This window comes from Echiichthys vipera (genome assembly GCF_963691815.1).
Source record: "Echiichthys vipera genome assembly, chromosome: 2".
NCBI classification, from domain to species: Eukaryota; Metazoa; Chordata; class Actinopteri; order Perciformes; family Trachinidae; genus Echiichthys; species Echiichthys vipera.
This window is the reverse complement of record NC_139827.1, coordinates 10,342,417-10,369,202: the sequence shown is the minus strand read 5'-3', so window position 1 is coordinate 10,369,202 and position 26,786 is coordinate 10,342,417. Positions and strand designations below refer to the sequence as shown.

At 41.6% G+C, this 26,786-nt stretch overlaps 1 protein-coding gene across 1 annotated transcript in view; it reads right to left on the bottom strand.

Moving 5' to 3' along the window:
* lrba (LPS-responsive vesicle trafficking, beach and anchor containing) overlaps positions 1-26,786 on the bottom strand; it is a 196,666-nt gene that overhangs the window by 121,537 nt on the left and 48,343 nt on the right. Inside the window, 12 exon segments of the mRNA XM_083933277.1 lie at positions 2,104-2,165; positions 2,936-3,069; positions 3,337-3,421; positions 5,344-5,513; positions 11,996-12,353; positions 12,646-12,787; positions 12,918-13,025; positions 13,606-13,721; positions 15,407-15,587; positions 16,976-17,129; positions 17,805-18,007; positions 18,117-19,499. Coding sequence (XP_083789403.1) covers positions 2,104-2,165; positions 2,936-3,069; positions 3,337-3,421; positions 5,344-5,513; positions 11,996-12,353; positions 12,646-12,787; positions 12,918-13,025; positions 13,606-13,721; positions 15,407-15,587; positions 16,976-17,129; positions 17,805-18,007; positions 18,117-19,499 — 3,096 coding nt within the window.

Below are 26,786 nucleotides of genomic sequence, written 5' to 3'. Positions count from 1 at the left end.
CTCATTTTGTATATTCAGCAGTCCTCAAAGGATCAATATTACAGCGAGAACAAGGCAGCATGCCACCCCAACAGTTAATGCCTGATCAAAATGGTCCTTTAATTGGGAGCACAGTTGTAGTTGTTTAGAAATGGGGCACTATCAAACAGCGGTTTACAATCCCGTCCTCAATGCCAAGCTGATGTGGCCACCAGTGCAACTTTCATAGGATCCCTGATTAAAAACTGCTCTGCAGTCCCTAGCCTCCTGACCCTTCACCTTGGATCCACTCCATCTCAAAGCTCAGGAAATTAATTAAAATTTCACAGAGATGGTATCACAACGCATCTCCGATGAGGGGGTTGGGGTTGGAAGGGGGAAAAAAATCAATCAAAATCATCTCCATCCTCGCTGGCCAGCTTGAAGGCAGGAAGGAGTCACAAAGATGGCCACAGAGGCACTTCCTGTGACAGGATTGAGCGCTTCCTGTGCCAGAGGGCCCAACAAACTTTGCTAAATAATGTCATCAATCATGGCACTGGCTCACTCTCACTGCCCCACAAGGAGAACAAACACAATAATTCTGTATAGTAATTTAGCCCAGAGGAAAGTCGGTCCCTGTTTTTCTCTTTTCCCCGATGGAAAGCAGCATATCGCCTCCACCTTCCTCCCCACTCCTCTCCCCCCCTTACACAACAATAAAATTACATTTGCATTAGCTGTGAGAGAATTTGGTTGGATGATTTATTGAAGCAATCAACACTATGCTGGCCAATCCCCGTTTCTCTCACTGAGAGAGAGAGAGAGAGAGACAGAGTGTGTGCGTGTGTGTTGTGGAGATTGGGTGGGGTAGCTTGGAGCTTAGGGAAAGGAAGAAATAGCTTGGGCTTGGGACCAAAGGGGGAAGCGCGGCATGAGCTGTGCAACGGTGCAATCACCAAGATTATGCCTTTGATTAGATTAGCATTAAACAACACCCTGACAGATATGACAAATAGGTGCATTAGAGCCTGTCATTCTTCTCTCTTTGGTTTTTTCTATCTAGCTCTCACTCCTGCTATTCCTTCGGCTCTGGACATTAAAGGGCTCGCATTCCCTCCATGTGTCCCACTAGCAAATCTATGCGTGGCCAGTGACATCCAAACAGATGTGTAATCTGACTATATTACCTTTTCAGAGAAGACGCAAAGTGAATAATGGGAACCAAACAGAGTAGGGGTTAAAAGGGGAAGAAGGTGGAGGAAGGAAAGCCAGATGACAGGTGCTATTTCTTTAGAAAATAGAGCTGATAAAAAAGCAGAGCACAGTGGTGAGAGCGGTGTCATTAATCAGATGTGTTTTTGTATTATTGGATATCTTTGTTTTTTCATGTGGTGCTTTAAATGGTAAAGACTCAAGCAAACAGGGCCAGAGGGGAGTTATTATCTGTTGTCCTTGTCACAAGATGTGTGTATATGAGGGCAACTGTTTGTGTGTGTTACACTACAAAAATGAGCGCTTCAACACTGAATAAATACACTGTTTTATGAGAAGCATTTACACATAAATGTAAATCACACTGTATTGTGTTAGGGTCGGCACACAGAAACCAAACAGTCTTCAGTAGCTTAGTATGTCTTCATGCTAATCAGCCGTCCTGGAGTGATCTATTGACAAGCCTGATCATTGATCTGCCCACGCCTGCTTATGATCCCTGAATTAGTATTCATGAATCCGGCAGGCCCTAAATAAACTTGGCAACAAAACACCCACAAGACAACAGAAATGAGAGGGATAATCAATGCAAAGCACCATCAAATCTACATTATCCCTCCTCATCAGTTTGGCCAGGCCACAAGGGCCAGCACTCAGGTCAGAGGTGATGCGGACAGGTCGGCCACCCTTGACCCTCAAACCAATATTTGTGGTCAGCGAAGCCTTTTCTCTGGTTTCTGTGCCTTCACTCGGGGACAGGGTAAATGTGGTAAGGTAGACGAGGTAGTGTGGAGGGAAAGATAAGGCGTTGGATGGCTCACTGTCTCCACTCTGGGCTGTAGAATTACTGCACTCAAGGTGAGCCTGATAAATCAGATCGGTGGATAAGCGGAGGACAGGGCTAGGAAAAGATATAGATGCCAGACTTGCCTGTGAGCACAGAAGCATGACGAGCTCCACCACCGAGCTGCTGGACTTCATACACACCAGGCCTGGAGAAATATGAAAGAAAAGGAGTCAGAAAGTAATATACATTTGACAATAAGCAATCATTTTTTGTGGGTTTTTATTTCTTCCTAGGTACTTGTCAAAACACATCCATGCACTATGCACACACAAACAGACACGGATTACCTAACCTTGTGCCATCTGCAAGAGAGCAGATAGTATTGATGGGCCTAATGAGCCGACATGATGTTACTGTAAACTAATACATATTTGGGCCTTGTATTACAGGCCTGACTTGGCCAGCATATGTCCCATTGATCCCTAATGGCGAGCCCTGGGCTTTTAGAGGGCAGGGGGCCACTACAGTGTCCAGAGTCTGCTGCACATGCACAGACGGGAAAAAGGCAGAGTAGCCTTTGGTCTTTCAGTTGCTCTTCATATGACACAGAGACACACGGAGACACGCACACACACATACACACACACACACACAAACCTCCCCCTGCGTTCCCTTCAGGCCCCCCTGCAGCTATCAATCAACTTTCCATTTTGTTTGGTGGCAGCAGACATCCCAAACACTGCTATTAGTGGCCTGGCCTATGACCTGCCCCCCTAGAAACCTTCAGCTCGACTACCAGCTCTTGGCGCAATGCACACTCATCAAACCGTTGGATTAACAACTGCCTGAATATGCATTTAAGTGAGGACAGCACTTAAAAGATGCGCCATCCTTGAAGTGAAAGTGAAACAACGTTGTGACCTTTTTTTTTCTCAAAAAACTCTCCTTAATGAGCGTCCGTGATGTTTTACTTACTCGTGCCCTCAATAAGGAGCTCTTGTCCGTGGCTGCCCAGCAGGGTCCGAGAGAGGAAGGGAGCAAAGTCCACAAAGATCTCTCTCAGCAGAGGAGCTGCCTTCTCCAGAGCATGCTCCAAACGCTCTGAGATACTGGAGATGTAAGACATGCAAACACATGAACACTATATAACTAAAATTAAATTGGCATGTAACTCCAAAATTAATCTAGTAAATGCCAAATTTCCAAAATAACATCAGTAAAATATTGTTTTTAATGCAAAGGGTAAAATATGGAATCAGGACAAAAAAAAACAATCAGTGGATATGTATTAATGACTGATGCTTATGTGCATAAAACAATGATAGTGTATGTGCTTATGTGTGTATGAGAGAGAGAGAGAAAAGAAGATGAATCACCTCATATTGGGGGCTGTGTTCTGGGTCACAGGGGAGAGTGGGGGGACAGATGGCAGGCTAGCGCTGGCTGGAACCTGGCCGCCTGCTTCAGGGAGAAACCAAAGAACTCTGTTATTAGTCTGGATGTTGGACAAGAATAAGACGACACACACACACACACACACACACGTACACACACACGCACACACACGTACACACACGTACACACACGTACACACACGTACACACACGCACACATACGCACATGCACGCAGGCGGAGGGAGGGAGGGAGCAATACATTATACGACCAGGGTAGCACCATAAACCTGTGTGGAAACATGCATCTTATGAAATAATACAATGGTCTCCATTCAAATGTATAGAACAGGGGGATTTATGGTCAAATAGGGCAAGTGGGGGTAAAAGTATAATTTTATGGTTAGATAGTGGATGATGTACTCCGAGCATGATATGTCTTCCTTATCAATTTACAATTCAGAGGTTTTCAGGGAAACCTCTAAATTGTGTGCTGAAAGGCAGGTAACGTTTCACTGTCAGCTGTAGTCATACTTTAAACAGTGTGATCATTTCTGGATGGTGTTTTTAACATGTCAGCCATTTATCAAACACATACACAATATGAGATTTTATTAATATTTGCTATAAGTAATTAATATGTTCAGCTATACACCTGTGAGATGTTTTTTTTTTTTTTAAGCCTATTTTTTCAAATTGTTTTAGCTCATTAAGTCATTACATACCAATTTACCCCCTCTGGGTTTTTTTTGTGACCGTTTCATTATACAACTAAAAGGTGCTTTACGACTTCATTCAGGAGACAGAGGCACACAAGGTACAAAGTCCATGTTTGATTGATCTGGCAGTAAATTCACTTCCCTGTGGCTCATAAATAAGCTAATGCCCAGCTGAATATGGAGGAGGGGGATTCCTCTGGTGTTTCAGCGGGCTTGTTTTTCCAGCTAGGAAAGTCTCCAAGCAGGGATAACTCTTAAGGAATGACAGACAGTGTAATGTGGGCTGGAATGTGTGTGCTTGTGTGTGTGTGTGTGTGTGTGTGTGTGTGTGTGTGTGTGTGTGTGTGTGTGTGTGTGTGTGTGTGTGTGTGTGTGTGTGTGAGTGTGTATGTAAGGTGTTAAGCAGCGCCATGTGGGCCTGGTGAAAGTATCCCTCTCGAGCTGAAGTAGCTCCTTCAAACAAAGAGGAGTAAATGAACATCTCCATTAGTCCTCCCACTGCCCCACTAAAAACACACTCGCAAAGCGCTTTTACTCAACACGGCTCACTGACACAAAGCACCATGCGCATACAGCTTTAACAATTATCATTATTCACATACACACACTCCCCAGCCAGATTTTACAGTGAATGCACAATCTCTAAAAACACACGTACCCCATTTTCATGTCACTCCCTCCTCTCTTAAACACACAGACTCCTCAGTGTAAAAACATTACACTTTTATACGCACTTGCACATGCAGAAAGGTGACCCAAAAAAAAGCTGGCCGTCCGATCCTTATTTACTGTCACTGCTGATTCAGTGAATATAGGAGAGTAAGTATGCCCATAAAGTTGCAATAAAACAAAGGTATGACTTTAATATGTTTTTCCATTCATTCTCCTTAATTCCTCCTGGCATCAGTAGTCACTAAAATAAAATTACTCACACAAAATTTATACTTTTGATTATAATTTCGGATTCATCTTTATTTTTTGATTTACTTCCAATCAGTTTTATTCTGAAAATGTTACTTTTGTTTTCTACTTTTACGCCGTAAAACCAAGAAAATACCTGGTAATGCAATTTCAACTGAATTAGTGTTATTATGTTGTTTCTAGCCATTTTCTCAACTGGATTACACTGTACAAACGCAATAAATATGATTCTGCCAGACAGACAGAAGAGAAAAACCTCTAAATAAATATTGACTTTTTCATAGCTGGTTCATCCATGTTACGACTCGCAGAAACACTACCCCTCTAATATTTGAGTGTGTGTGTACTCACTAGCTGCGGAGTCTGCAGAGGTGCTTTGGGAGGCGTCTCCAGAAGACACTACGGCAACACTGTCGATAGGTGTGACACCAGACACAGACGCGGCAGTGGCTGCTGGGGCAGCAGTGGAAGTGCTTTGAGATGGTGCCATGCCTGCTTTCTTGGGTGCAACGATGACACTTCTGTAAAGAGACGAGACAAATTATTTATTTAATTGACACCTTGACTGACCTATTGTACGAAAATGCTGACGGTGCCAGTTGGAAGCAAGCCTCATAAGACTTTAATGTACACAGTATGGCAGGAACAACAGCGACTGTGTCATAAATCTTGAAGAGTAATTATAGCGCTACTTTACTGGCACAAAGTATTTTAAAATAGTCACATACATCTTGCCACAAACCGAGCAACTACCTGCAGCACTCTTTCATCTTGAATAATACTCTAATTGTTTACTTGTCCATACCCAATAGAATACCACAGCCTTGTAAAGAAAATTGCTGTTCATTCTGTTTGTTGACACAGTCTTGGGAATCATAGCATTTACTCCATAGGCAAAGTGGATGGTATAATCCTTTACAGTCAACTGAAGCCCACTTTTGGTGTATTTTTTCAACTTCTACTGTATAACCTAAAAGTTTTTGCATTTGAAAGCAATTCTTCTTAGCACATAGTGCAGCTGTAAATGACTAATAAGTATGATAACTGGGTTAAAGCAATTGTTTTTTCAATATCTTCATTTGAGGAATATTCTTCAACCCTTCTTTTCTTTAAACAAAATATGCCAAACTTATAAAGGCACCAGATTTTAATATCATCCTAATTTAAGCAGCCATACAACTTGGTGTAAATAAAATACTGTCTAAACAACGCCAAGTTTCCTGATTTCACAATTTAATTCAGAAAATATCTGATTAAAGAACAGAAAATACTGAGAATCTGACAAAACATTTCATTTAAGTTTAGGATGCTGGAGTGTTCACACAGTACTTATTTCTATACACATTTAGGCTGGTATTCGAAAACAAGTAAAAATCTGTGGTTTGCCGTTTTAGGTTAAGTTTTACCTTCACTATTACTAAAAACAACCCTATGTGTGGAGCACAAATCCCTTAACACTGACAGCCAGCTCAAATTTCCAAACACAGATATCTCTACAATGATAATGCTGCTTCTTTAGATGTCCCGCTGGTTAAGTAAAAGGAAGTGTTTCTTGTAGTGATGTGGTACGACTGAGTGGAGTTCAACTCCAATCCGGCGAAGAGCAGAAGGGAGGAGAGCAGCATGCAGATAAGCTGTCAGTTTAGACCAGGGCTCTGACAGACCACTGGCCATATCAAAGAGAGCCTGGCCCTGCTTATCAGTGCTGACACAGGGGAAGCAGGGTCTAATCACTGGCTACTGCTCCCTCTCAGAAACACAAACCAATGCAGACTCCCTGAGATATGCAAGCATACATCAAATGCACACAGTTTTAATACGGAAAGAAAAGAACGACAGCCAACAGACAATAAAGCTAACACACATTCCTGCATGTGTCCAGAGTCAGTGTACATGCACGCTTTCATATACACACAGGAGGTTAAATAGGTCTGACTCCCTGTGGTGCAGACAGATACCTGGCCGCAGTATCAAAGATTGTTCTTAGTTGATTTAAGGCAGGTGATCAGATCTATTAAAAGTTATTGTGAATGTTAAACCCTGACAGCTGACCTTTGCTTCAAGTGATCTATGCTTTAAGAATAATAGAGCTGCATGAGGATCACAGTGGCTTGACACTTGTTTAAAATACAAACACATACTGAAAAGATCCAGAGTGTTACATTAAGACTAAATTAGTAGGCCAGAATTAAGACAGTATTGACAGTTACAAAGGGTGGAGATAAAATGTTTCTGGTAACTTTTTTTTTCTGGTCTGATAGTGAGTGGGCCGGATGGCGGTATCAGGGAAGAAGGGCGGCGCTGACGTGAAGCACCCCAGGTGTCAACAGCAGGGGAGAGAGACAGGGAGACAGAGCCCCCCTGGTGTGTGGGGGCTGGGAGTGTGAGTGTGTGTGTGTGCGTGTGTGTGTGTGTGTGTGTGTGTGTGTGTGTGTGTGTGTGTGTGTGTGTGTGTGTGTGTGTGTGTGTGTGTGTGTGTGTGTGTGTAAAAATATTTGAATACATGCATAATATGAGTGTTCAAATAAATGCAAGAGTGCACAAGTGTGTGTGAGTCTGCCAGTGAACATGTCCATGTACGTGTTTGGCCTTCCATCTGTTCCCCAGCAAAGGCCCAGTGAATTATTCAGCAGGTCATTAGCCACACTTATCATGAGTGGGCCGCCCCAGTCGATTAATCAGCCGTCAGCCGGCCCCACTCAACCCACAAACAGGAGCCCAGGGCAGTATGTGTGTGTGTGTGTGTGTGTCTGTCTGTGTGTCTGTGTGTATACATGTGTGTACGTGTGTGTTGGACTGAGGCTGAATTATTCAAAGGCTTTAACGTACAATGGATAAGTGCAGTAAACACTGTGATTCCCGTAATCTCTGCTATTTCAGGTAAAACAAGTGTGAGAATGAGTAAATAAGTGTCAGTGGTGCATGTGTGTGTGTGCGTGTGTGTGTGTGTGTGTGTGTGTGTGTGTGTGTGTGTGTGTGTGTGTGTGTGTGTGTGTGTGTGTGTGTGTGTGTGTGTGTGTGTGGGTAAAAATACCATTCTGAGTGTTAACAGATCCAACTGATGTGAGGGAGGGAAGTGAGCTTTGATCTCCCCTTTCACCCTCGTTTCATAAAACTCTGTGGATTTGAATTTTGAAAATCGTATGTATTGGCATACTGTAGTGTACACGCTGACACATCTGCATGTACACACTACTTGCAAATCAACTGTGATTAAGTTCACGGCATCTCAAGCTGTGATTGGACGATGATGATGATGATGATGATGGTGTGGGAGGGGCATTAACTTGATGACAATAGTGATTAATGAGTGGAGCAACTGGGACCAATGGGGCCTACTAAGTATGAGAATAGCAGAATCTCAGTGGTTTTCATGTTTTTGTGAGTGTGTGAGCACAAAGCTGGACATGTGTGGCCTGCATGGTGTTTGCATCAGAAATGCACTGGTTAGATGTTATTTAGAACTAGAGGCAGCCAGGAAACAAAGGAAGAATTTAGTTTGACGTGGTGAATATGTATGTACACACTTATATGTATGTCGGGTGTATTTGTTTATGCGTATACTGAAGCATTTATCTTGTAACCTAGGGAGGCATCGTCAGCGGTATCGTATCATCTGTCTTATGTGAATTCTGTATTTTAATGTCTTGTATTACTTATTAATTCATCACTTTAAAAAAGTATATCCTTTGGGAATACACTATAGTTTAAAAATACCAAAACAATACAATATTGTATTTAAGAAATAGAGCCTAACCAATATATCCACAGGGCGGATATTGGCTTGTTTATTTGTAGGGAGATAAGTGAATGTTTTATAGGCTGTATTCTAAATGTGCTTTAAACTTTATTTTTCTTGATTTAATTTTTAATTTTAATTTTTTTCTTCATGTAGTTTTATTAGTTTGATTCTTCAATATTGATTTGGTTTCCTGTATGAGAATGTACTGTCATCTTAGAAGTTATCCATTATCATGGTCATATTTATTGTTCTACTTTGTTTTCTGCACCAGTAGATATCTTTGTCACAACTTAATACTTGTGTTATATGTTAAGTGTTATAATTTAATAAATAGCGGCTGATGTATACTGTACTGTGTTGGATTTTTCCCCTCTTAAATTATTGATCACACTCACAAAAATAACATATTTATAAGGCTTTAATGTGAGTCTCGAAAACTAAATGCAATAAAATAACTTGAAGCAACTTCAAGTCTGTTGTCAGCTTGTAACAATCTAAATAACACATATAAATGATATTTACAGCCAACATGATTAGTTTGATGCAGGATAACTCGTAAGCTTATTTCCGGTCAATCACAGAAGGTGAGCCCCCGTGCTGAACACTCACTTTTTTGAAGTGTGATACAGAAGTTGAAAAGGAAGCAAAATGGCCTTCAGCCTTTCAGTTGTGCTTGTGTCCGACATGCTTGCCCTCTAGCTAAGCAGTACATCAACAACACAACGCATCTGTACATCAACTCTCACATGCATGTAGAGTCTGCTGCCAGGAATGCAAACAACTGCACCATGTATATCCCGATGTCTAACACTCACATATTCTGCAGAACCGTGCAGTTTAAATCATTGGCTTGTACAATGACACTGTTTAGTTCTGGTTAGTGTCAGCAAATATTTGCAGACTGGCTGTCATAACAGGGGCATGGCTGAGAAATGGATGGGAGAAATCCAGCAGGTCTCCACTAGTAAATAAATCAGTAGGGATACTTCACCCCCTGACCAACCCCCCAGTTTTTATCTGGGAGATCCCAGCTTCTTTCATACATTGGTCTCATAAATCCTGCCCTCTGGGTAAGTGGAAAGTTGCCATGTTTTGGCAGGAGATGTCAGTGTAGAATATTAGCTCTGGCTTGTACTGGTGTCACTGGGAGACTTACTGGTTAGTGGGAGATGCTGAGCAGTGATAGAGTTTCTACAACAATATAATAAACACAGCACATGTCTACATGCGTGGTAGGTAGAATTGGTAAGGGTAAGGACTAGAGATAGTGGGCTGATAACGAGTGGTAACCTCAGGATATAAGATAATATATATATATAGGTGTAAAGCTAGTGAATGATATGGATAGTAGGGTAATTTGGACCAAGAGACATCAAAATAATTTGATACCCCCGCAGTGAGATCTACGAATGGGGGGACACAGGAAATTTAGGTAGAAGAAAGGCTTGAATGTGTGCATATGTATGTGCATATGTAAAATGGTGAAACAGTCAAGTCAATTTGTTACTTAGTCGCCAAAAACTGGACATCAATTTAGATAACTATTATTACATTTTGTTTGTCCTTGATAAATAAAAATTCTAAGAATTTGCTTGTTCGGGTAGTTCAATGTGAATATTTGCTCTTTTTCTATGTTTTGTATCAATGTAATGCCGTTACCCTTTGTTACCATGGGCTGTGGGAAATGTCACTATAGTTGGACTTTAGTAGATAGTAGTAGAACAACTCAACTACTAAATGAAAAAATGCTAGATTAAAGCATAAGGCAGGTCTATATTTTGTTGTAAACAAATCTCACAAAAAGACCAACACCAACAATGAATTAACCTACCTCATATTTGTAGCCCATCTTTGAGGGTTTACGTGACTCGTTAGAAATCAAATGAGTTTGGGGCTGAGAGCCCGACTGAGTTGGGAAGTTTAAAAAAATTAAAAATGTGCTGTTGATTTTGGCGTTTCTTCATGGGATTTGTTAACAATTACAAAAAAATATATACAATATTGTCAGCCGTATGCTTTAACTGATGATAAAACAATTATTAGTTACAGCCCTACAATGTGTTTATTTCCTCTTAAAAGGGAGCCGGGGTAAAGTTTGCCGTCTGTGCCTGGGCTCTATACCTTGCATGCACCTCCCATCGGCAACGAGCGAGCTGTTAGTCTATGTTCTCCAGCTCTCCTGACGTCCTCTCTCCCAACTGAGTGTGCTCAGCGGACAGGAGCCAGTCTAATCCCCCTGATATGAGGAGCACCCTGAGACCTGACAAAGCATTCCTCAGATAAAGACACGCGATCACAGAGATGCCGTGGAATTCCCACAGTTGGGGGTAGGCAGACTGACTAAGTGTGTTTGTGAGAGCGAGGGAGAGAGAGCCAGAAACGAAGAAATGTTTTCTTCAGTACATGAGAACCTTGACTTGACATCACCCCCATGGAGACTTCTTTCTCCCCCTTCTCCCATCTCTCTCAGTCTCTACCACCCTCCCCTCCCTCTGCGAATGTCTGTCTCAAAATCAACGCTCTAAATGCAAACCAGACCGATGACCATCCTCTCTCACCTGGGCCCGTCTGTGGTTTCAGTACCAGGCTCTGCTTTTGAAGCCTTACTCCTGACTGTTTACCCGTGAAACCTCCAGGCGTAATGCAAATGATACAGCTTTTATGCCAGAAAAGGGGGGATAGCACTTCAAATGTTAGACAGGGAGAGACGAGCAACAGAACAGATGAAAAGAAAGTTGTTAAATATCAGTGACACACTGAAAAGAAGCAGCTTCCTGCCAGCTTCATGTCTCTGTCTCATCATCCCAGACATGACTCCTGTTTTCCTTGAGACAGGTTCTTTGTCAAGCGGTTTGCTTCGGATGAGGACTAACATCGACAGCTAAAAGAAAGAACAACGAGAGAAAGGGGAAAAGAGTCGAGGACTATGATTCCCACTGGTTCAAAAGGGTTTCTGTTGCAGAATGTTTTTCCAAGATCCACCTCCTCTGAGGATACCAAGCTGAGATGTCTTCAAGGTCTGACTTTCAAAAGTCCCCTGCAGTTATGTTGGGATAAATGGTATGAAACTGTCAGCTGTGAAGCTTGAGAATCACAAGCGTATATGCACCATATGGGCTCTTGAGAAACTGATGAAGCTGTCAGGTCTGCACTCATGTCAACACCGGAGGAATTTAGTGCAGATTTTTCTCACGATCGCCAGTTTGCAGAGCAAAAAGAAATACAACCTTCTATAAATACTATGGTAGTATATGCCCTCACCTATCAAAGGAGCGGAACTGCAGTGATGAGTCTCTGGCCGCATCGCCCACACTCCCTAGAAAAGCTGGTGGCAGCAGACTTGGGTCCACCATGATATCATCAGCTGGAGCGCTCACTAGGCTGCGCAGAATGTCCTTCACATTCTTGCCCTTTGAATCAGCGGGCAGAGAAGGTCTGACCTCAGAAGACAGTGTCGACAGGGCCTCTGAGATGGCATCTGGACCGTGAGTCACGCCAGATGATGACAGGTCTGCCTCACTTGCTGCGGTCGAGGTGTGATCTTCACCGATGCCAGAATCATACCGCCGGAGGGAGACCCCATTCTCCACTTCTAGCCCACCAGAAATGGCACCGCTATCTAAGAAGACAAATAATAAAGAAGAGATGTCAGTAATAAACCAACATCATGAGAAATAAATTAATTACAATGGTTCCCAATCTTTTATAAACAGCAAAAGTCTGCTAATTTTTTAGACTCTATAGTTTATTACTTCGTAGTGCATGACTGCATACAGCATGTCAAAATGATTAAAATGAAGAATCAAAATAGGGGTCCTAATACTCTCTTGAAGCAGAATAAGAAGCAGAAAAAGCATTGCATATTGCAGTGTTATTTGCCTATGCAGTTAAATATTGCAGATGCTGTATACCTGTGCTCCTGGCAGACTGGGATCGTTGAGGGTGTTTCTTGTCATTGTGGGGCTCCAGGATGTCACGGTACTTAGACACCATGAGGACTGAGATGAAGTAGACAACAGCAAGGGCCAGAAACTGAGCCTGCTTACTGTCCTCCTGAAACAAACAAAATACACTAAACGATCTGTGTCTTCTTGAGAAAGCAGTGATGGTTGAGTAAATATTATGGGTGTTATGCACGCCGTGTGCATGTACGATGCACAAATGTGTTTTCTATACAACTCACGATATCTCTGAAGACGACAGCCCTGAGGCGGTTAATGTCCATGTCCTGAAGAAGCCGGTCCAGGTCTCTGACTGGAGACATCCCACCTGTCACAGCATCAACAGGACTCTACATGCAGGCATGAAAATAAAGCCATTACCACATGAAAGTATTCTCTCCAAGTGCAAGCAGCACATGTATTTTTACACCAGTCAGGATGTTTATTAATCTATATGCACTTCATGAAGTCGGATAAGGTTTCACAGCTTAGGGAAGCTATTCCTCCTGGGATCATGTCCTTAACATAATGGCTTTTCTATAGAGCCACTGCATTATAAATGAGCTTTAACACCCAGTTCGGGGAAGAACAACATGACTTTACTGGAAGTCACTGTATCAAATCAAAGGGGCAATGACAAAAGGCCTTGTCTAGTGTCAGAAATAGCAACCAGTGTGGTAATATAATAAGATATGAGCTAATGCAATAGAACTTGGTTGTTGTTGTTGTTGTTGGTGGTGGTGGTGGTGGTGAGCAGGACAAAGGGCAAGGCTCCTTCTGGTTTACAATCGAGTATAGGAAAAGGGCAAAGGAAGATGTAGCTATTTTGTGTGAGAGTGGATTACTGAGATTTATGATGTTATTTTTAATTTTAAGGTAAACAACTGCACAAATTTAAAAACAAGTGAGGAGATGATTTCGGTAACTTGCCTGTGCGGCGGCAGACATGGCTGCTCCAAGCGCAGTGCAGGGTATGGCTGTATAGCTGCCATGCTTAAACTGGGCTTGTTGGCACTCCAGACAGTTTCTCACTGCCATAGCACACACTGAGGAAGGATTTAGAAAGAGATATTATGTAACATCATATAAACAATGTAATTTTCAGAGTAATATGTAGAAGCATTAAGCTGAAGTCCCTTAATAGAAAAGGCACCCAGAACAAATACAAAAAAATTGGAAATTTCTGCTTACAAACCAAGAAAACCACAACCAGAGCAGCTGAGAGAGACAAAAACAAAGAGGAAAAGTGGGGCCACGACAGGGTCAGCGCTCTGGCCAACTCTGGCAGCATCGTTCACTCTTCCCTGCTCCACCTCTCCTCCCAAGGTCACAGTGTAAGGGTGTGTTCTTGAATCACATCCACTGTGTGCAGCTCCCTTAACAAATGACACTGCTAGGGTGCTGAGTAGGCAGCAAGATACGTTCTTTGTCGCAAAAAAAAAAAATTCTTGTGGTTTGACAACTTTATGTGGGCTCAAAACTGGCACACTTACCATAAAATGTGCCACTGGCTGATGGAGCCCCTTCCAACCCCCACCGTTCTGTACTTGACAACTGACAAATGTTAACTCTGAGCCATTTAGATTACGAAGGAGGGAATTATTCCGTCTGGAAATGGGCTCGCTTTTTCCATTAGGACTACTCTTTCATTCGACCATTTATAAATAAAAAAGAGAGAGGGGGAGGGAGGGGTGGAGATGCTAAAACCTTGTTACAGTCTTCCAAAATCAGATTAGGTGCCAGCAATGGGGAGCACATACCTCATCAAATATTCATTTCATAACGGCTGCTTTCTAAAACTGGACCTGTAGTACGCTGGCATCACTTACCAGTAAATCCCCAACAGCAGCAACAATAGTTGGATGATATCTGAGAGGACAAGTGCTCTTTGTATAACAAGTTTGCATTTTGAAAGACTTATTGTTTGCAACCATCACTGTAATTAGTATCTAAAAGCAAAAACTGATACCTGGATATATGCACCATTAAATATATGGAACAAAGCATGAAAAAATAATTTAAATCAGTGCAGAAAGTATTGTACCGCTTCCACACTGAGTGACTGAGTGTATGCTGTGTGGATCTGTGTTTGCTGAAAAGGTGCACCACATAAAATGAATAATGGAAGAATTTCAATATATTTTATTCAGCTAGAGTGTGGTTTGGCTTCTGATGCTGTCAGAAGAAACTGTAATAGCCTGGAACACAAGGCAGAAAAAGGCCTGGGGCTACGCTGCAGTACAGCGCAGCCAAGGCCATTATGTAGAACTCACTATATCATGATAGCAGCCATTTTAGAGTGTTGCCATGCAGTGAGGTTATAATAACAAGATAAGAGAATGCTGATACGAGCAGAGTGAAAGAGGCGAGGGAATGAGAGCAGCAGCTGGAGATGGAGAGGACGACGGCAGAAAAGAAAGAAAATACTGAAGGGAGGGTCAAAAAGGCTACAGGGAGCCATGACTGAGGCTAATACAAGAGGCTACTGCTGGCTGATATGAGGTGGATCGATGAACAAGGGAGTACAGAGGGCTCGGGAAGGAGATAAAGGACGGTAATTCAGAGAGGGTTTGCTGATGAGTAGAAAGACAGCTAGACAAAAAAAAAGGATCAAGGAATAAAGAACACAGAAGGGAAAGGATGCATGAGATTAAAAGCAAATGAGCTGTTTTAGAAATAATGAATCTATTAAAATAAAAGAGATAGACCAACTGATGGGGAGTGTGCCTACCAAGGCGAAGGCACTGTCGCAGGACGCCTCCCGACGACATGTTTTTCTCAGCTTCTATCTCGGTGAAGTTCAGGGAGCTGGCAAAGATGAGAACATCCACGAGGTTGATGAGGCGCTGTAAGAAGGTGACTGACGCCTCCACTGTTAAACCTTGGGATGGTTCAATGTTCTCCAGTTCATGCTGGTAGTAGAGAGAGGACTGTGGTTAATAGATAAGTAATCATAGAAGGAAAACATCCTCTGATTTTTGTAAATTACTTTCATTCAGTACTGAATAAGTACAGATTGATTTTACAAGATACTAACTGTATTGTAAATATTATATATAAGAGTAATGTTGCTTTGTATGAATCATAAAAATACATCAAAAAGAAAAACAGTATCTTTATTTTTAGGTGACTTCTGTAATCCTGTAGGGCCAGACTGATATGGGATTTTTTTAAGCCAAGACCGACACAGATACATATTTTAAAGGGGAAAAATTCTGAATGATGAATTGCCGATACGGTGGCCGATATGCTAGTGAATTTCTGAGCTGGAATGAAAATATATTTTTCTCACGGGTATGACTCTGCAAAGGTATTCAGAATATCTTTCAATGATATCGGGCAAACAATACATCGCTCTGGTTTTTTAACCTTGTAATGGAGGTTCTGTCTTACCCTGGTCTCCCTCAAAAATGTGATTTTAATCTTAGGGGATATCCTGATTAAATACAGCTTTAAGCCATCTGTTTTTCTTACAGTGTACAAGCAAGAAGAATGTCATGGTAACATACAAGTGAAGAAAGCTTTATATTTTTGCTTGTACACTGTAAGAAGACAGATGGCTCAAAGAACAAAGGAAAGAGCGTAAAAGTTCATTCTTGACCTGCAGTTTAAGAAAAAAAAACACTTACTAAGATTATTTTTACATTAAGTGCCACTAAGTTCAAAATCAATTACTCACAACTTTACCGTTATTTGACATATAAGAAATGTTTCTGAAAGAATTGGACATTAAAATGACTTCATCTGAACAGAGCTACATATGGAGCAATCAAAAGGACTGTATAAATGATGGAAAACATGTGAATGTGTTTTCTTAATTTGTTTTGTCAACTGTTATTCCAGCATCTAAAAATTGCAAAAAAACATATGCATCTAAAACTGTAATGTATGTATGGAATATGAGAGCTATACTGATAACACATCCTTATAGGAGAACATTTAAAATGTGTTATATCCAGTTTTAAATTTGATTGCAGAACACACACAACTGAATGCAATTGAATTAAAAAAGGAATTGAACTTAATGTTTCTTAGACAGGACGGTAAAGTCATTGACAGAGGCAAAGAATCATGTAAGAGAGCTGCGGTCATTGAGCTCAGACAACACAAAAACAAACTAACAATGTTAGGAGGCAGCTAACTGTGGTCTAATGTGATTGGGAAAGGTCAATGTGGATGGATAACTTCCTGGGATCGGAGCCATCAAACACATATACAGCCACGGTTGAGACACAGACACAGACACAGACACACACACACACACACACACACACACACAGACACACACGAGGAGACTTACAGAGGAAGAGGTGGCAGCCGAGAGCAGAGGTAAAATTCCTCCACAAGCCATGATGAGGTTGTCCACCACCTGGGAGATGAGGTGAATACTGTTGTGGACAAACACGACGTTCTCACTGCTGTTCACAAAGTCCAAAATTGTCTTCGTGGAGTGACTGAGAGGCAGAGGACAAAAAGAGTGCTTTGTTAACAAAAAAACACAAAGTAGAATATAACCTCTTAGAAATAGGACGACTTTGACTGAGGTAAAGTGAGAGGAAGATATTGGTGAGTAATTACATTATTTGGCTCTGAAAAACTCAGTGACGGATCATCAGACTGTTCTTAGGTGCCGTAAAATGCTGAGATTGAAGGATAAAAATATCCTACATATCCTATCTTTACAAAAACATTTCATGTGCTTTGGTCTACACCTCATTTGGTACCTCAGTGGGGTATGAATTTCAAAGTATCCCTAGAGACTTGATTTTTAGTATTATGTAGGTGCTGCTTTGTGCAAAAAATTGTGGCTACTACAAACATTTCTGGCCAATATCTATTTTTATCACTATATGCGTAAATATGCAAAGAAACATGGCACTTTGAAACATGGTAAGTTTATAATGCAAAGTAACCTCATTACATTTACAAGCAAACATCTAAAGTACCCAGTAACAAAACAAAGATTGGTGAAGGACTGTTTCAGGCACCACTTGATTAGTTGTGAAAGAGAATCTTTTGTCTTCCCCTTAGAGGCACAAAAAGCCAATAAATCTCTATTCCATTAATCAATTAAAATAATTGTTAGCTAAAGCATTAACAAAGTCAGCGTCAGCGGATTGTTACTCTACCTCCTCCACATCTGGACATCTGTCTCAATAGAGAAGAGCAGGTCAGCGAGGAGGCGTTGGTGCATGTGGGACCAGCGGAACTCTGGGATACGAAACATGGTGGAACGAGGGGCCGAAGTGCTGCCTTCTCTATGCTGACCTGAAGACCCTCCTGCTGCGGCTGCTGCTGCTGCTGCTGCTTCCGGCTGGCCTTGGCTTGTTTCCTACAGAGAGACATCATACAATCAGCGTTGACATAAGGGTTTAGAACTGAAACACATTTAGTGAAAAGATCAAAAGTAGAGAAAATAGGAAAAGGAAAAAGATGCATACGGTTGTAGAAGTCTCCTTTAATTCAAGTCGCTCCGTGTCTAAGGCCACATTGGACACATCCAGTCGGGCAATTTTGATCTCTTTGGTCTTGGAAGCGGTGGTGCTGCTGATTGTGGGACTGGGCAGGGTTTCTTCTTTAGTGGTCTCTGAAGGCTGGCTAGGTGAGGTGGAGTCTGATGCTGCAACCTCCTGAGCTGTTGAGGGCGGTGTGGTATCAGAGGGTTGCTGGTCTGCAGTAGAAGCTTCAGTTATGGAGGAAGACTGTTCATCTTTAACTTTTTCTTTGGGTGGCTCTGTCACACTTTGTTCAGGTGATTCAGCTAGAGGAGTCTGACTCTCCAAACCGGACACCTGTTTCTCTTCAGATTCATTCTCTTCGTTTTTTTCTTGTGTTCCAACATCCTGCTTCTCGTCTTTTTCCTCATCTGTCTTCATCTCATGACCTTCCTGATCATCTTTGCTGCCTTCAACATCTTCATGTTTATCTTCCTCCTCTTTTCCTACCTCCCCTTCCTCTCCAGCAGCAGCTGAAGCATAAGAGGACTCCTCTTGGCTATCATCGGCATCACTAGGGTGGATCTGGTCACTGACAGAGGACACGTCAACCAGGTCCTCGTTGAAGACGGACGCTCCGCCGAGCACACTGTTCTCCAGACAGGCCACAGCCTCAGAGGACCTTTCGTCCGTCTGTTCTGAAGTCACTGGCAGTTCTGTATCTGCTTCATTCAAAGAGTCTTCTGTCATGGAGTTTGACGATTCACCTTTGATAGACTCAGATTTGTCATCATCTGTTACAGGTGTTTGTGCATCATCACTCGCAGATGTTGTAGCAGAGTCTCTAAAAGCTTTTGTTGCCTTTGTGTCATCTGTTTGAGCCTGGTCACTAGCTGATGTTTGTAGATCATCAGTGTTCTTGGAGTGATCAGTGGAAGAGTCAGTCACTGGTTCCTGCTTGTTGGTCTCTTCGCTCAGTTCCTCATTTTGGTGTGTCACAGGAGCTTCGGTCTCTTTTCCATCATCACCCGAGCCATCCTTGGAAGACTCCTGAATCAACTCCTGCTCTTCTTCTTCTGCCCTGGCCAGGATGTTGGACACAGTGATGGATGCGGGTCCCCTTCCATCTGCAGCCTCTGGTGGGCTGGAAGTGACGGTGGAACTAGATGCCGAGTCGGGGGATTTCTGGGACAGTTCGTCCACCATGAGCTCAATGACCGTGGACGGTGCAGTCTCCTCTGCAGGTGGTCCGTTAACACATTCTATAGTCTCCAAGATCTGGCTGACACCAGAGATAGTTCTGATTGTGCTCAAAGAGCCTGCAGACTCCTGCTGCTGGTACTGACGGAACATACGGGACAGATTTTCTTTGTGCTGCTCAAAGCTGACCTGCAAACACAAAGGAGAATATTGTAGTTTATTTATTTCAGTGGATTCTGATGACATGTTATGTACCAAAGTAACTGCTGAGACCTGAAAACACAGTGCTATTGAATGTGGATATTATTGATGTATTACTGTTCCGTCTTGCTGTTTCCTGTTGCTCTGGTCTAAAACATTTTCCCAAAAGAGTTGAACGTAAGCCAGCTGGCTAACAATGGCACATTTACTGTAATGTTGATTAATGTGCATTGTCCTTATAAATAAATTAAATTATACTGAAAGTTAGTGCACCAAAAGGTCATTGTAAGTAAAATCTACCCAACTACAGTTAGTACAGTAGGTTAAAGTGGAACCAGGAAGTCTATGAACTGTAATGGATGTTAACAAAGGACTTCCACAAAAGTTTGGTGAACCTAGGGATTTGTTTAAACCTAAATGATCGTCCAACTGCTCGTGTTTCTTGCTCGATCAAACTTCTTTTTAAAGTTGCTGTGTTCAAGATTTCATCAATAACTTAGTGACAATAATTTTTTTATTACCAAAAGTTGTAAAACTCTTGCGCACTGTCTATCTTGCAAAAAAAAACATTAATTTGCAACGTCAGCCCACCAATAGGAAGTCTACTTAAAACTTCAAAAACGGGACATAAATTGCTAAAAACTTTTAAAATGTTGTTTCTGTAATATTATTGGTTAAATTATCATAGACTGCATAAAAAATGGACGTAACATCTCCGTCGAGGCCCTTTCTCTCAACTTGATCCGATCATCCTCGCCTACGGGAGTTGCCATCTTCAGATTTTCGCTCTGCCTCATTTCCTCTTACCAAAAAAGGGTAAGACGTATCCCTCCCAGGCGAAGTGAGGGTCAGCAGCTAGCTGTCACTCTAGAGGCCGCACCCTTAACTTTAACCTCCAATAAAATAAAAAATCAAAACTAGCCTGGTACAAAATAATTAACCCCCCTCAGTGTTGTCATGGAGATGTGACCTAATTATACAGACTAGAATATTTTTCATACCAGGCCTTAAAAAGGTTTAATTATGCTGTAATAACAGCCTATTTAACATGGGGGTCAACGAGAAATTGCTCTATTATCTAGAAACCTGTCCCTAGTGGACACTTGTGAAAACTGCAATTTCTGGCACTTCCATATTGGACGAATCAGGAAGTCGCTGTTGTGGGGACTTGTTAAATATATGTAGAACCTGTGACTATGCTTTTGTTTGAGAATGCAGAAATCGTATCATGAAAAGTTGAAAAATCACTACGATGTTAGTTATTAATGTCATAACCCTGTTAAACAAAACACTTTTAGCAGTGGTATGATATACCAGTCATTGCCATCACATTTTCATCACATCAAATAATCCTCCCTCTCTCTAACTGATATTTATTGGTTTACACTTTCATCCTCTAACGTAATTATCTTTCCATGTTACACGTCATGCCCCTACGTCCTGTTTCATATAAAAACATCACATTATGAATGCCAGATATTCTCAAAATGCTCTTTAGTTGTCAGTGTATTGCTGCATCTAACCACTGGGACCATTTGTGGCTAACTGTGGCATATTTAAAACTTTTCTTCTCTCGAATGTGCAGCTGCCCACGGCCCATTAACCTCTATCAGTCTTCTTACATCTGATATGGGTAGACTAGACTGCTCGTCTATAACGACAATGGTCTGCAGTGGCATTTGAGGAAGAGCCCATCCATGTAAGCAGTCATAGATTAGCAGTAGATACTATTAGTGTGTGTCTGCTAGCTGTGGTGAGTGCGTGTCCAGCATCGGCAAATCCTCCCACGCCTAATTTAAGACCCTGCATTAATCACTGGGCTTGGAGGACAGAAAGTCAAAGATGGGTTGGTGGTGGAGGGGGGGGCACCACTTTGCTGCCTTTTCACCTGAGGCTATTTGGACACAAGGAGCGAGAGACAGAAACAAAGAAAATGAGAAAGCCAGAGATCAAAAGGAAGAGAGAAAATAAGAAATTGCAATGGAGGAAGAGGAAGAAAGTGAGTCATTGAGAGTGGAAGAAAGGAAGAGGAGGTAAAGAAGCTGATTATTTGTAATTAATTAGGCGTTATTGTTCTAAATTAGCCGGCTACACGAGTGCTCATTAATCTTCTGTAGTGGGAAGCAGTGATTGGTAATCCATAGCTGTTTTCAGAGTGCACAGCCTGTTTTAAATGCGCCAGTAGTCCCTCTCTTTCTCCCTCTTTCCCAGTGAACACACAGCGAGACCATCTACCCCATTAGTTTGATCTTAATTTGACATTTAGCATTTTTAGCAATTAAAAGGCTGCATTCAGAGTATGGAAATTATGCACGAGAGCCGTGCAGAACATAACGTCATAGATTCAGGATGCAGTCTGTACATTGAGATGATGTATGTTGGCCTTAAATGGGGTTCTGTAACAGATCCAGTTACCATTAAGACAGAGGTATAGTATATGTCTCTGTGGTTTTTAAAAGAGCATTTAGCCTTGCTACAATGTACAGAAACTGCCTTGGGTGGCTGAGACATCAGCGCTGATCTAATCTAATTTCATTCTGCTCCATGACTCGCCCGGGCCTCAGTGGGGTATGGGAAAATGTTATGGTAATGTACAAAAACATGGTGGGCTTTTCTAATGTGACAGGTAACATGGTATTAACTGGGTGCAGCACAGCTAGACATTCAAAAGACTTGAAATGCTTTGGAAGGGGACACACTATCGTAAACAACAAGACAACACTTCCGTACTGCAAGTTTCTGTAGTTTCACTACCCGCAAAAATGTATCACAATCAGATGAAAATATCTTTCCTGCAGTCGAAGAATATGTTTCCACATCATCCTTACAGAATTTAGAACTTCCATTGTCCCCATGGCTGGGCTGTACAGTATATTGGATCTGGAATAAGCAAAGGCCACCACCACAACCTGTTTGGTGAGGGTCAGCGTGGCAACGCGCTGATCTTTGAGACCCCCACAGTAGGAGCCTGGGAGTCCCCATTTAGATTAATAGATAGTGAGCAACCACAAAACAAAGGGGAAATGGGGAGGGCAGCATGGCTCTAATCCGATTACCTAAATGCAATTCCTCCTCCAAAATCAATGTCATCTGCTACTGTGGTGCTGGCTGGGTGGTTTTCACTTTTGTTCACAATATCTTCCTTTCTCACTCGTTGTAAAAACATTTTTCTCCTTAGTTTTATCCTTCCATCTGATCCAGGGATATGCATACAGTCTTTATCTGTAATTTATATCACAACCATAGGAAGACGAGCTTACACAAAGGTCCTTCCAATACTCTACACTAAAATACTTTTAAGCCAGCCAGTCAAATTCACAGCAGGTTATTACACATATTTTTTTGAGAATAACAAGATAAAAGATCAAATACATGGATAATAGTACTGGTGACTGACTTTCTACTGGACAGTATAGACAACACTTGATGAATGGCTATTATCTGGCATTGGCTTTTCAATGTTCTCACTTTCTCCACTTGTGAATGTATCTATCTGAAACTCTTTACAGAGAACCACAGCTTATGTGTAATGCCTCAATAACCCCAGAGGGCAAACTATTCTGCATTTCACCATGAAATGAAAAGGGGTAATTAGCTACAATTAAACTACATTCTTCTAAATATGCTCAACTTCTAAAATACCAGCTCGTAGTGTATAATATATTTCTGGGTGGTTTTCACTTTTGTTCACAATATCTTCCTTTCTCACTCGTTGTAAAAACATTTTTCTCCTTAGTTTTATCCTTCCATCTGATCCAGGGATATGCATACAGTCTTTATCTGTAATTTATATCACAACCATAGGAAGACGAGCTTACACAAAGGTCCTTCCAATACTCTACACTAAAATACTTTTAAGCCAGCCAGTCAAATTCACAGCAGGTTATTACACATATTTTTTTGAGAATAACAAGATAAAAGATCAAATACATGGATAATAGTACTGGTGACTGACTTTCTACTGGACAGTATAGACAACACTTGATGAATGGCTATTATCTGGCATTGGCTTTTCAATGTTCTCACTTTCTCCACTTGTGAATGTATCTATCTGAAACTCTTTACAGAGAACCACAGCTTATGTGTAATGCCTCAATAACCCCAGAGGGCAAACTATTCTGCATTTCACCATGAAATGAAAAGGGGTAATTAGCTACAATTAAACTACATTCTTCTAAATATGCTCAACTTCTAAAATACCAGCTCGTAGTGTATAATATATTTTGTCAAAGATCTGTTGGCCCATTTCGGCTCATATTTATCTTTGTAGTAAAATGTCTGACAGATATAATGAAGTTAGCTGACAGTGGGAGTCTAAAGGACTGAGGGACCTTCACGCCTCGATCTCTCTCTTTTGGTGATCTCCTTGTTCTCAAACTGATTTGTGTGCAGAGATGGACGAGGGGCACCTTGGGTGGGTGTGTGGGCTGAGAGTGGGAGGGCTGTTGTGTCAGCGTGCCCACCTGCAGGAACATCTGTCTATTCAGAGAGATGCTTATGCAGATACACTTAGTTCCTTATGACTGACATTGAAGAATATACAAGTACACACATACACAAACTGTAACCAAATGCACACAAATTTTTAATTCTCAACAAATCATAAAGAACCTGTTAGTGCCTCTTGCTCTTTGCTTTTTACAGTAGACAATAAAATAAAGCAAACGATCGGTAAACCACCTATATCCATGGCAACAACAGCTGCTTGAGCTCACTTTGAAGTTGTGAAGTGATATCAGAGCCAATTACAATGCCCAAATCAAGCCTCTTTAGTTCCCAGCGAGGCTAAAATACTTATTTTACACCTACAGATTGGTATGACTGTACAAAAACAATCAGAAATAAATATAGCACATACGGTCATTCTATTCACCGAATGTCTAGAGTTTAATATGTCTAATAATGCAAGCAAAGGGCTAGGGTCGGGCGATTGTTTCTATTTTCATATCATCCAAACCTACGGAGTTATGAAATAATTAAACCTTTAAGTAAAGTGCATGTTCAGCAAGCAGACATGAGCCATTTCTTCAGAGAAAGTTAGTTAAAATCTTTGTAGGAAAAAAACAATTGCAGATCATCCCTTCAATTGTTGATATATGATCCGAACGGCAATCTGATTCAGCAAAAACAAACAAAGGACAGACATAGGAAACTCAATTTAAACTCTTATGCTGGTAATTTTTTTCTTTTATCGAAATAAAAATGTAGAAAATGCAAGTATGAGATACGAAACAACAATGCATTAATAGAAAGTGCAGGATCTCTAGTGGATGGCAAAGAGATGAAAACATGCATTCAGCATTAGGCACAGTATCTCTCTACATGCCAAACTGACAACTTTACCACAGTTGACACAAGGCAACTAATTCAAAAAGTCTTTGTAGAGAAGTAGTGTGCAAATATGTATTTGTGAATGCATATATGCACTTATCAAGAGGCTCCCAGTGGGCTGGTTGTATTTATGAGGCCTTGTTTCTCTGATTGTTCGCGCACGGTTCCGATGAATATTCAATGGGCTCGGAAAAGAGGGCTTCCTAGAGCCCAAGAGAAAAGGAGGGCAAAGAGAAATGTGCCTAGTCGCGCACGCGCGCGCACACACACACACACACACACACACACACACACACACACACACACACACACACACACACACACACACACACACACACACACACACACACACACACACACACACACACACACACACACACACACACACACACACACACACACACACACACACACACACACACACACACACACACACACACACACACACACACACACACACACACACACACACACACACACACACACACACACACACACACACACACACAGCCCTGCAGCAGTGGGAGGAGAGAGCAACAGTGACAAACAGCTTCGGTGCTACAAAGGTGGCAGGAAATCTATCAAACGGGACAATAAAATTGCAATTGAGTTTCTTTAGCTTTTTTTATAGCAGATGCATGTATCTTGGTGGCGAGCACCCGCTGCAACTACCCGAGTCTCAGGCGGGGTCCCTGCACTGTGTGCATTTGTGTGCGTTTGTGTATCTCTCATCTTAAAAGTGCATAGGTTTATGCACACACAAACTGTATGTGTGAAATTCTGTTGTCAGACAAGAGCTGGGCATTGTAACTAGACCCAAGAAAAACAGCATTAATCTTGTGCAATTATAGGGGGAAAAAAGGCAATTACAAGCTGCCGTGTACAAAGAACAATAAACTATTTCTGCCCAGCACCAAACTAGACAACACAAAAAACTGCAGCTATATGAAGAGAGGAATATGAACAATAGCTGAAGGTGAAGCTAAATCTTTATGGATAAAAATCTACATTCTAAATATTGTTGAATAATATAATACACTAATATTTTTTACATTATATTGTAATTTTTTCCTGTCACTGTCCTACAGAAATATTACAACTCAATGTAATTGATGTGCATTAAACAGAGGGATAACAAACATGTTAATAATAATGAGAGAACAATACAGTAGAGTATGCAGATCTCGGCTGTTGTACATGCATTGGTTGCATTTTCACCGTACCACAATATGCCTTAATCTCTTTGACCCTCACATTTCAAATATTGTTCGTCACTGCCTGCCAATGTGTAAAATTTACTTAGACCTTCATTTGTACACATTTAAATTTCCCTGCAGGTAAGTTCTACAATGTTCAGAGGTGTGGAGAGACATTAGGGGCGTTCAGAGCATCCAGCGTGCAACACACACCACCCTGCTAACTGCTGCCTTCATATTGATCATCTCCCAGGCAGTCTGTCTGTGCCCCCTACTGGACGCCAACACTCACAGCAGCCCGCGCTGCAGTGGAGCCTCTCATATCACAAGTACTTCTTTAACTCAGCCTTCAATCTGCCAGGCTTAAAAACCCCCCAGACCACAATCTGACACCAACCTCAATTACTTCACTGCTTTGGAACAGAGTAGCGTAATATGATATCAACAGTGAATTTCTAAAGCAGCATTTTGAATTCGGCTTTTGGAAATAAGAAGTGCCAGAAGTTTATTTTTATCTGTGCAACGTGAAAGAGAGAGACTCGATACATAAATAAAGAGTGGAAGGGCTGGTGGACTCATTCCCATTGGTTTACACTGCAACTAGCTTTTAAATTATAATCACTGTATGGCTTCCATAGTTTAATCTGATGGGCACTGAGAGGCAAGGTTCGGTTACTATGCTAGCCTACGCTGCGAGTTAGAGGGTCGGACGATAATGCTCTCTAATTTCTTATTTGATGAATTGCAT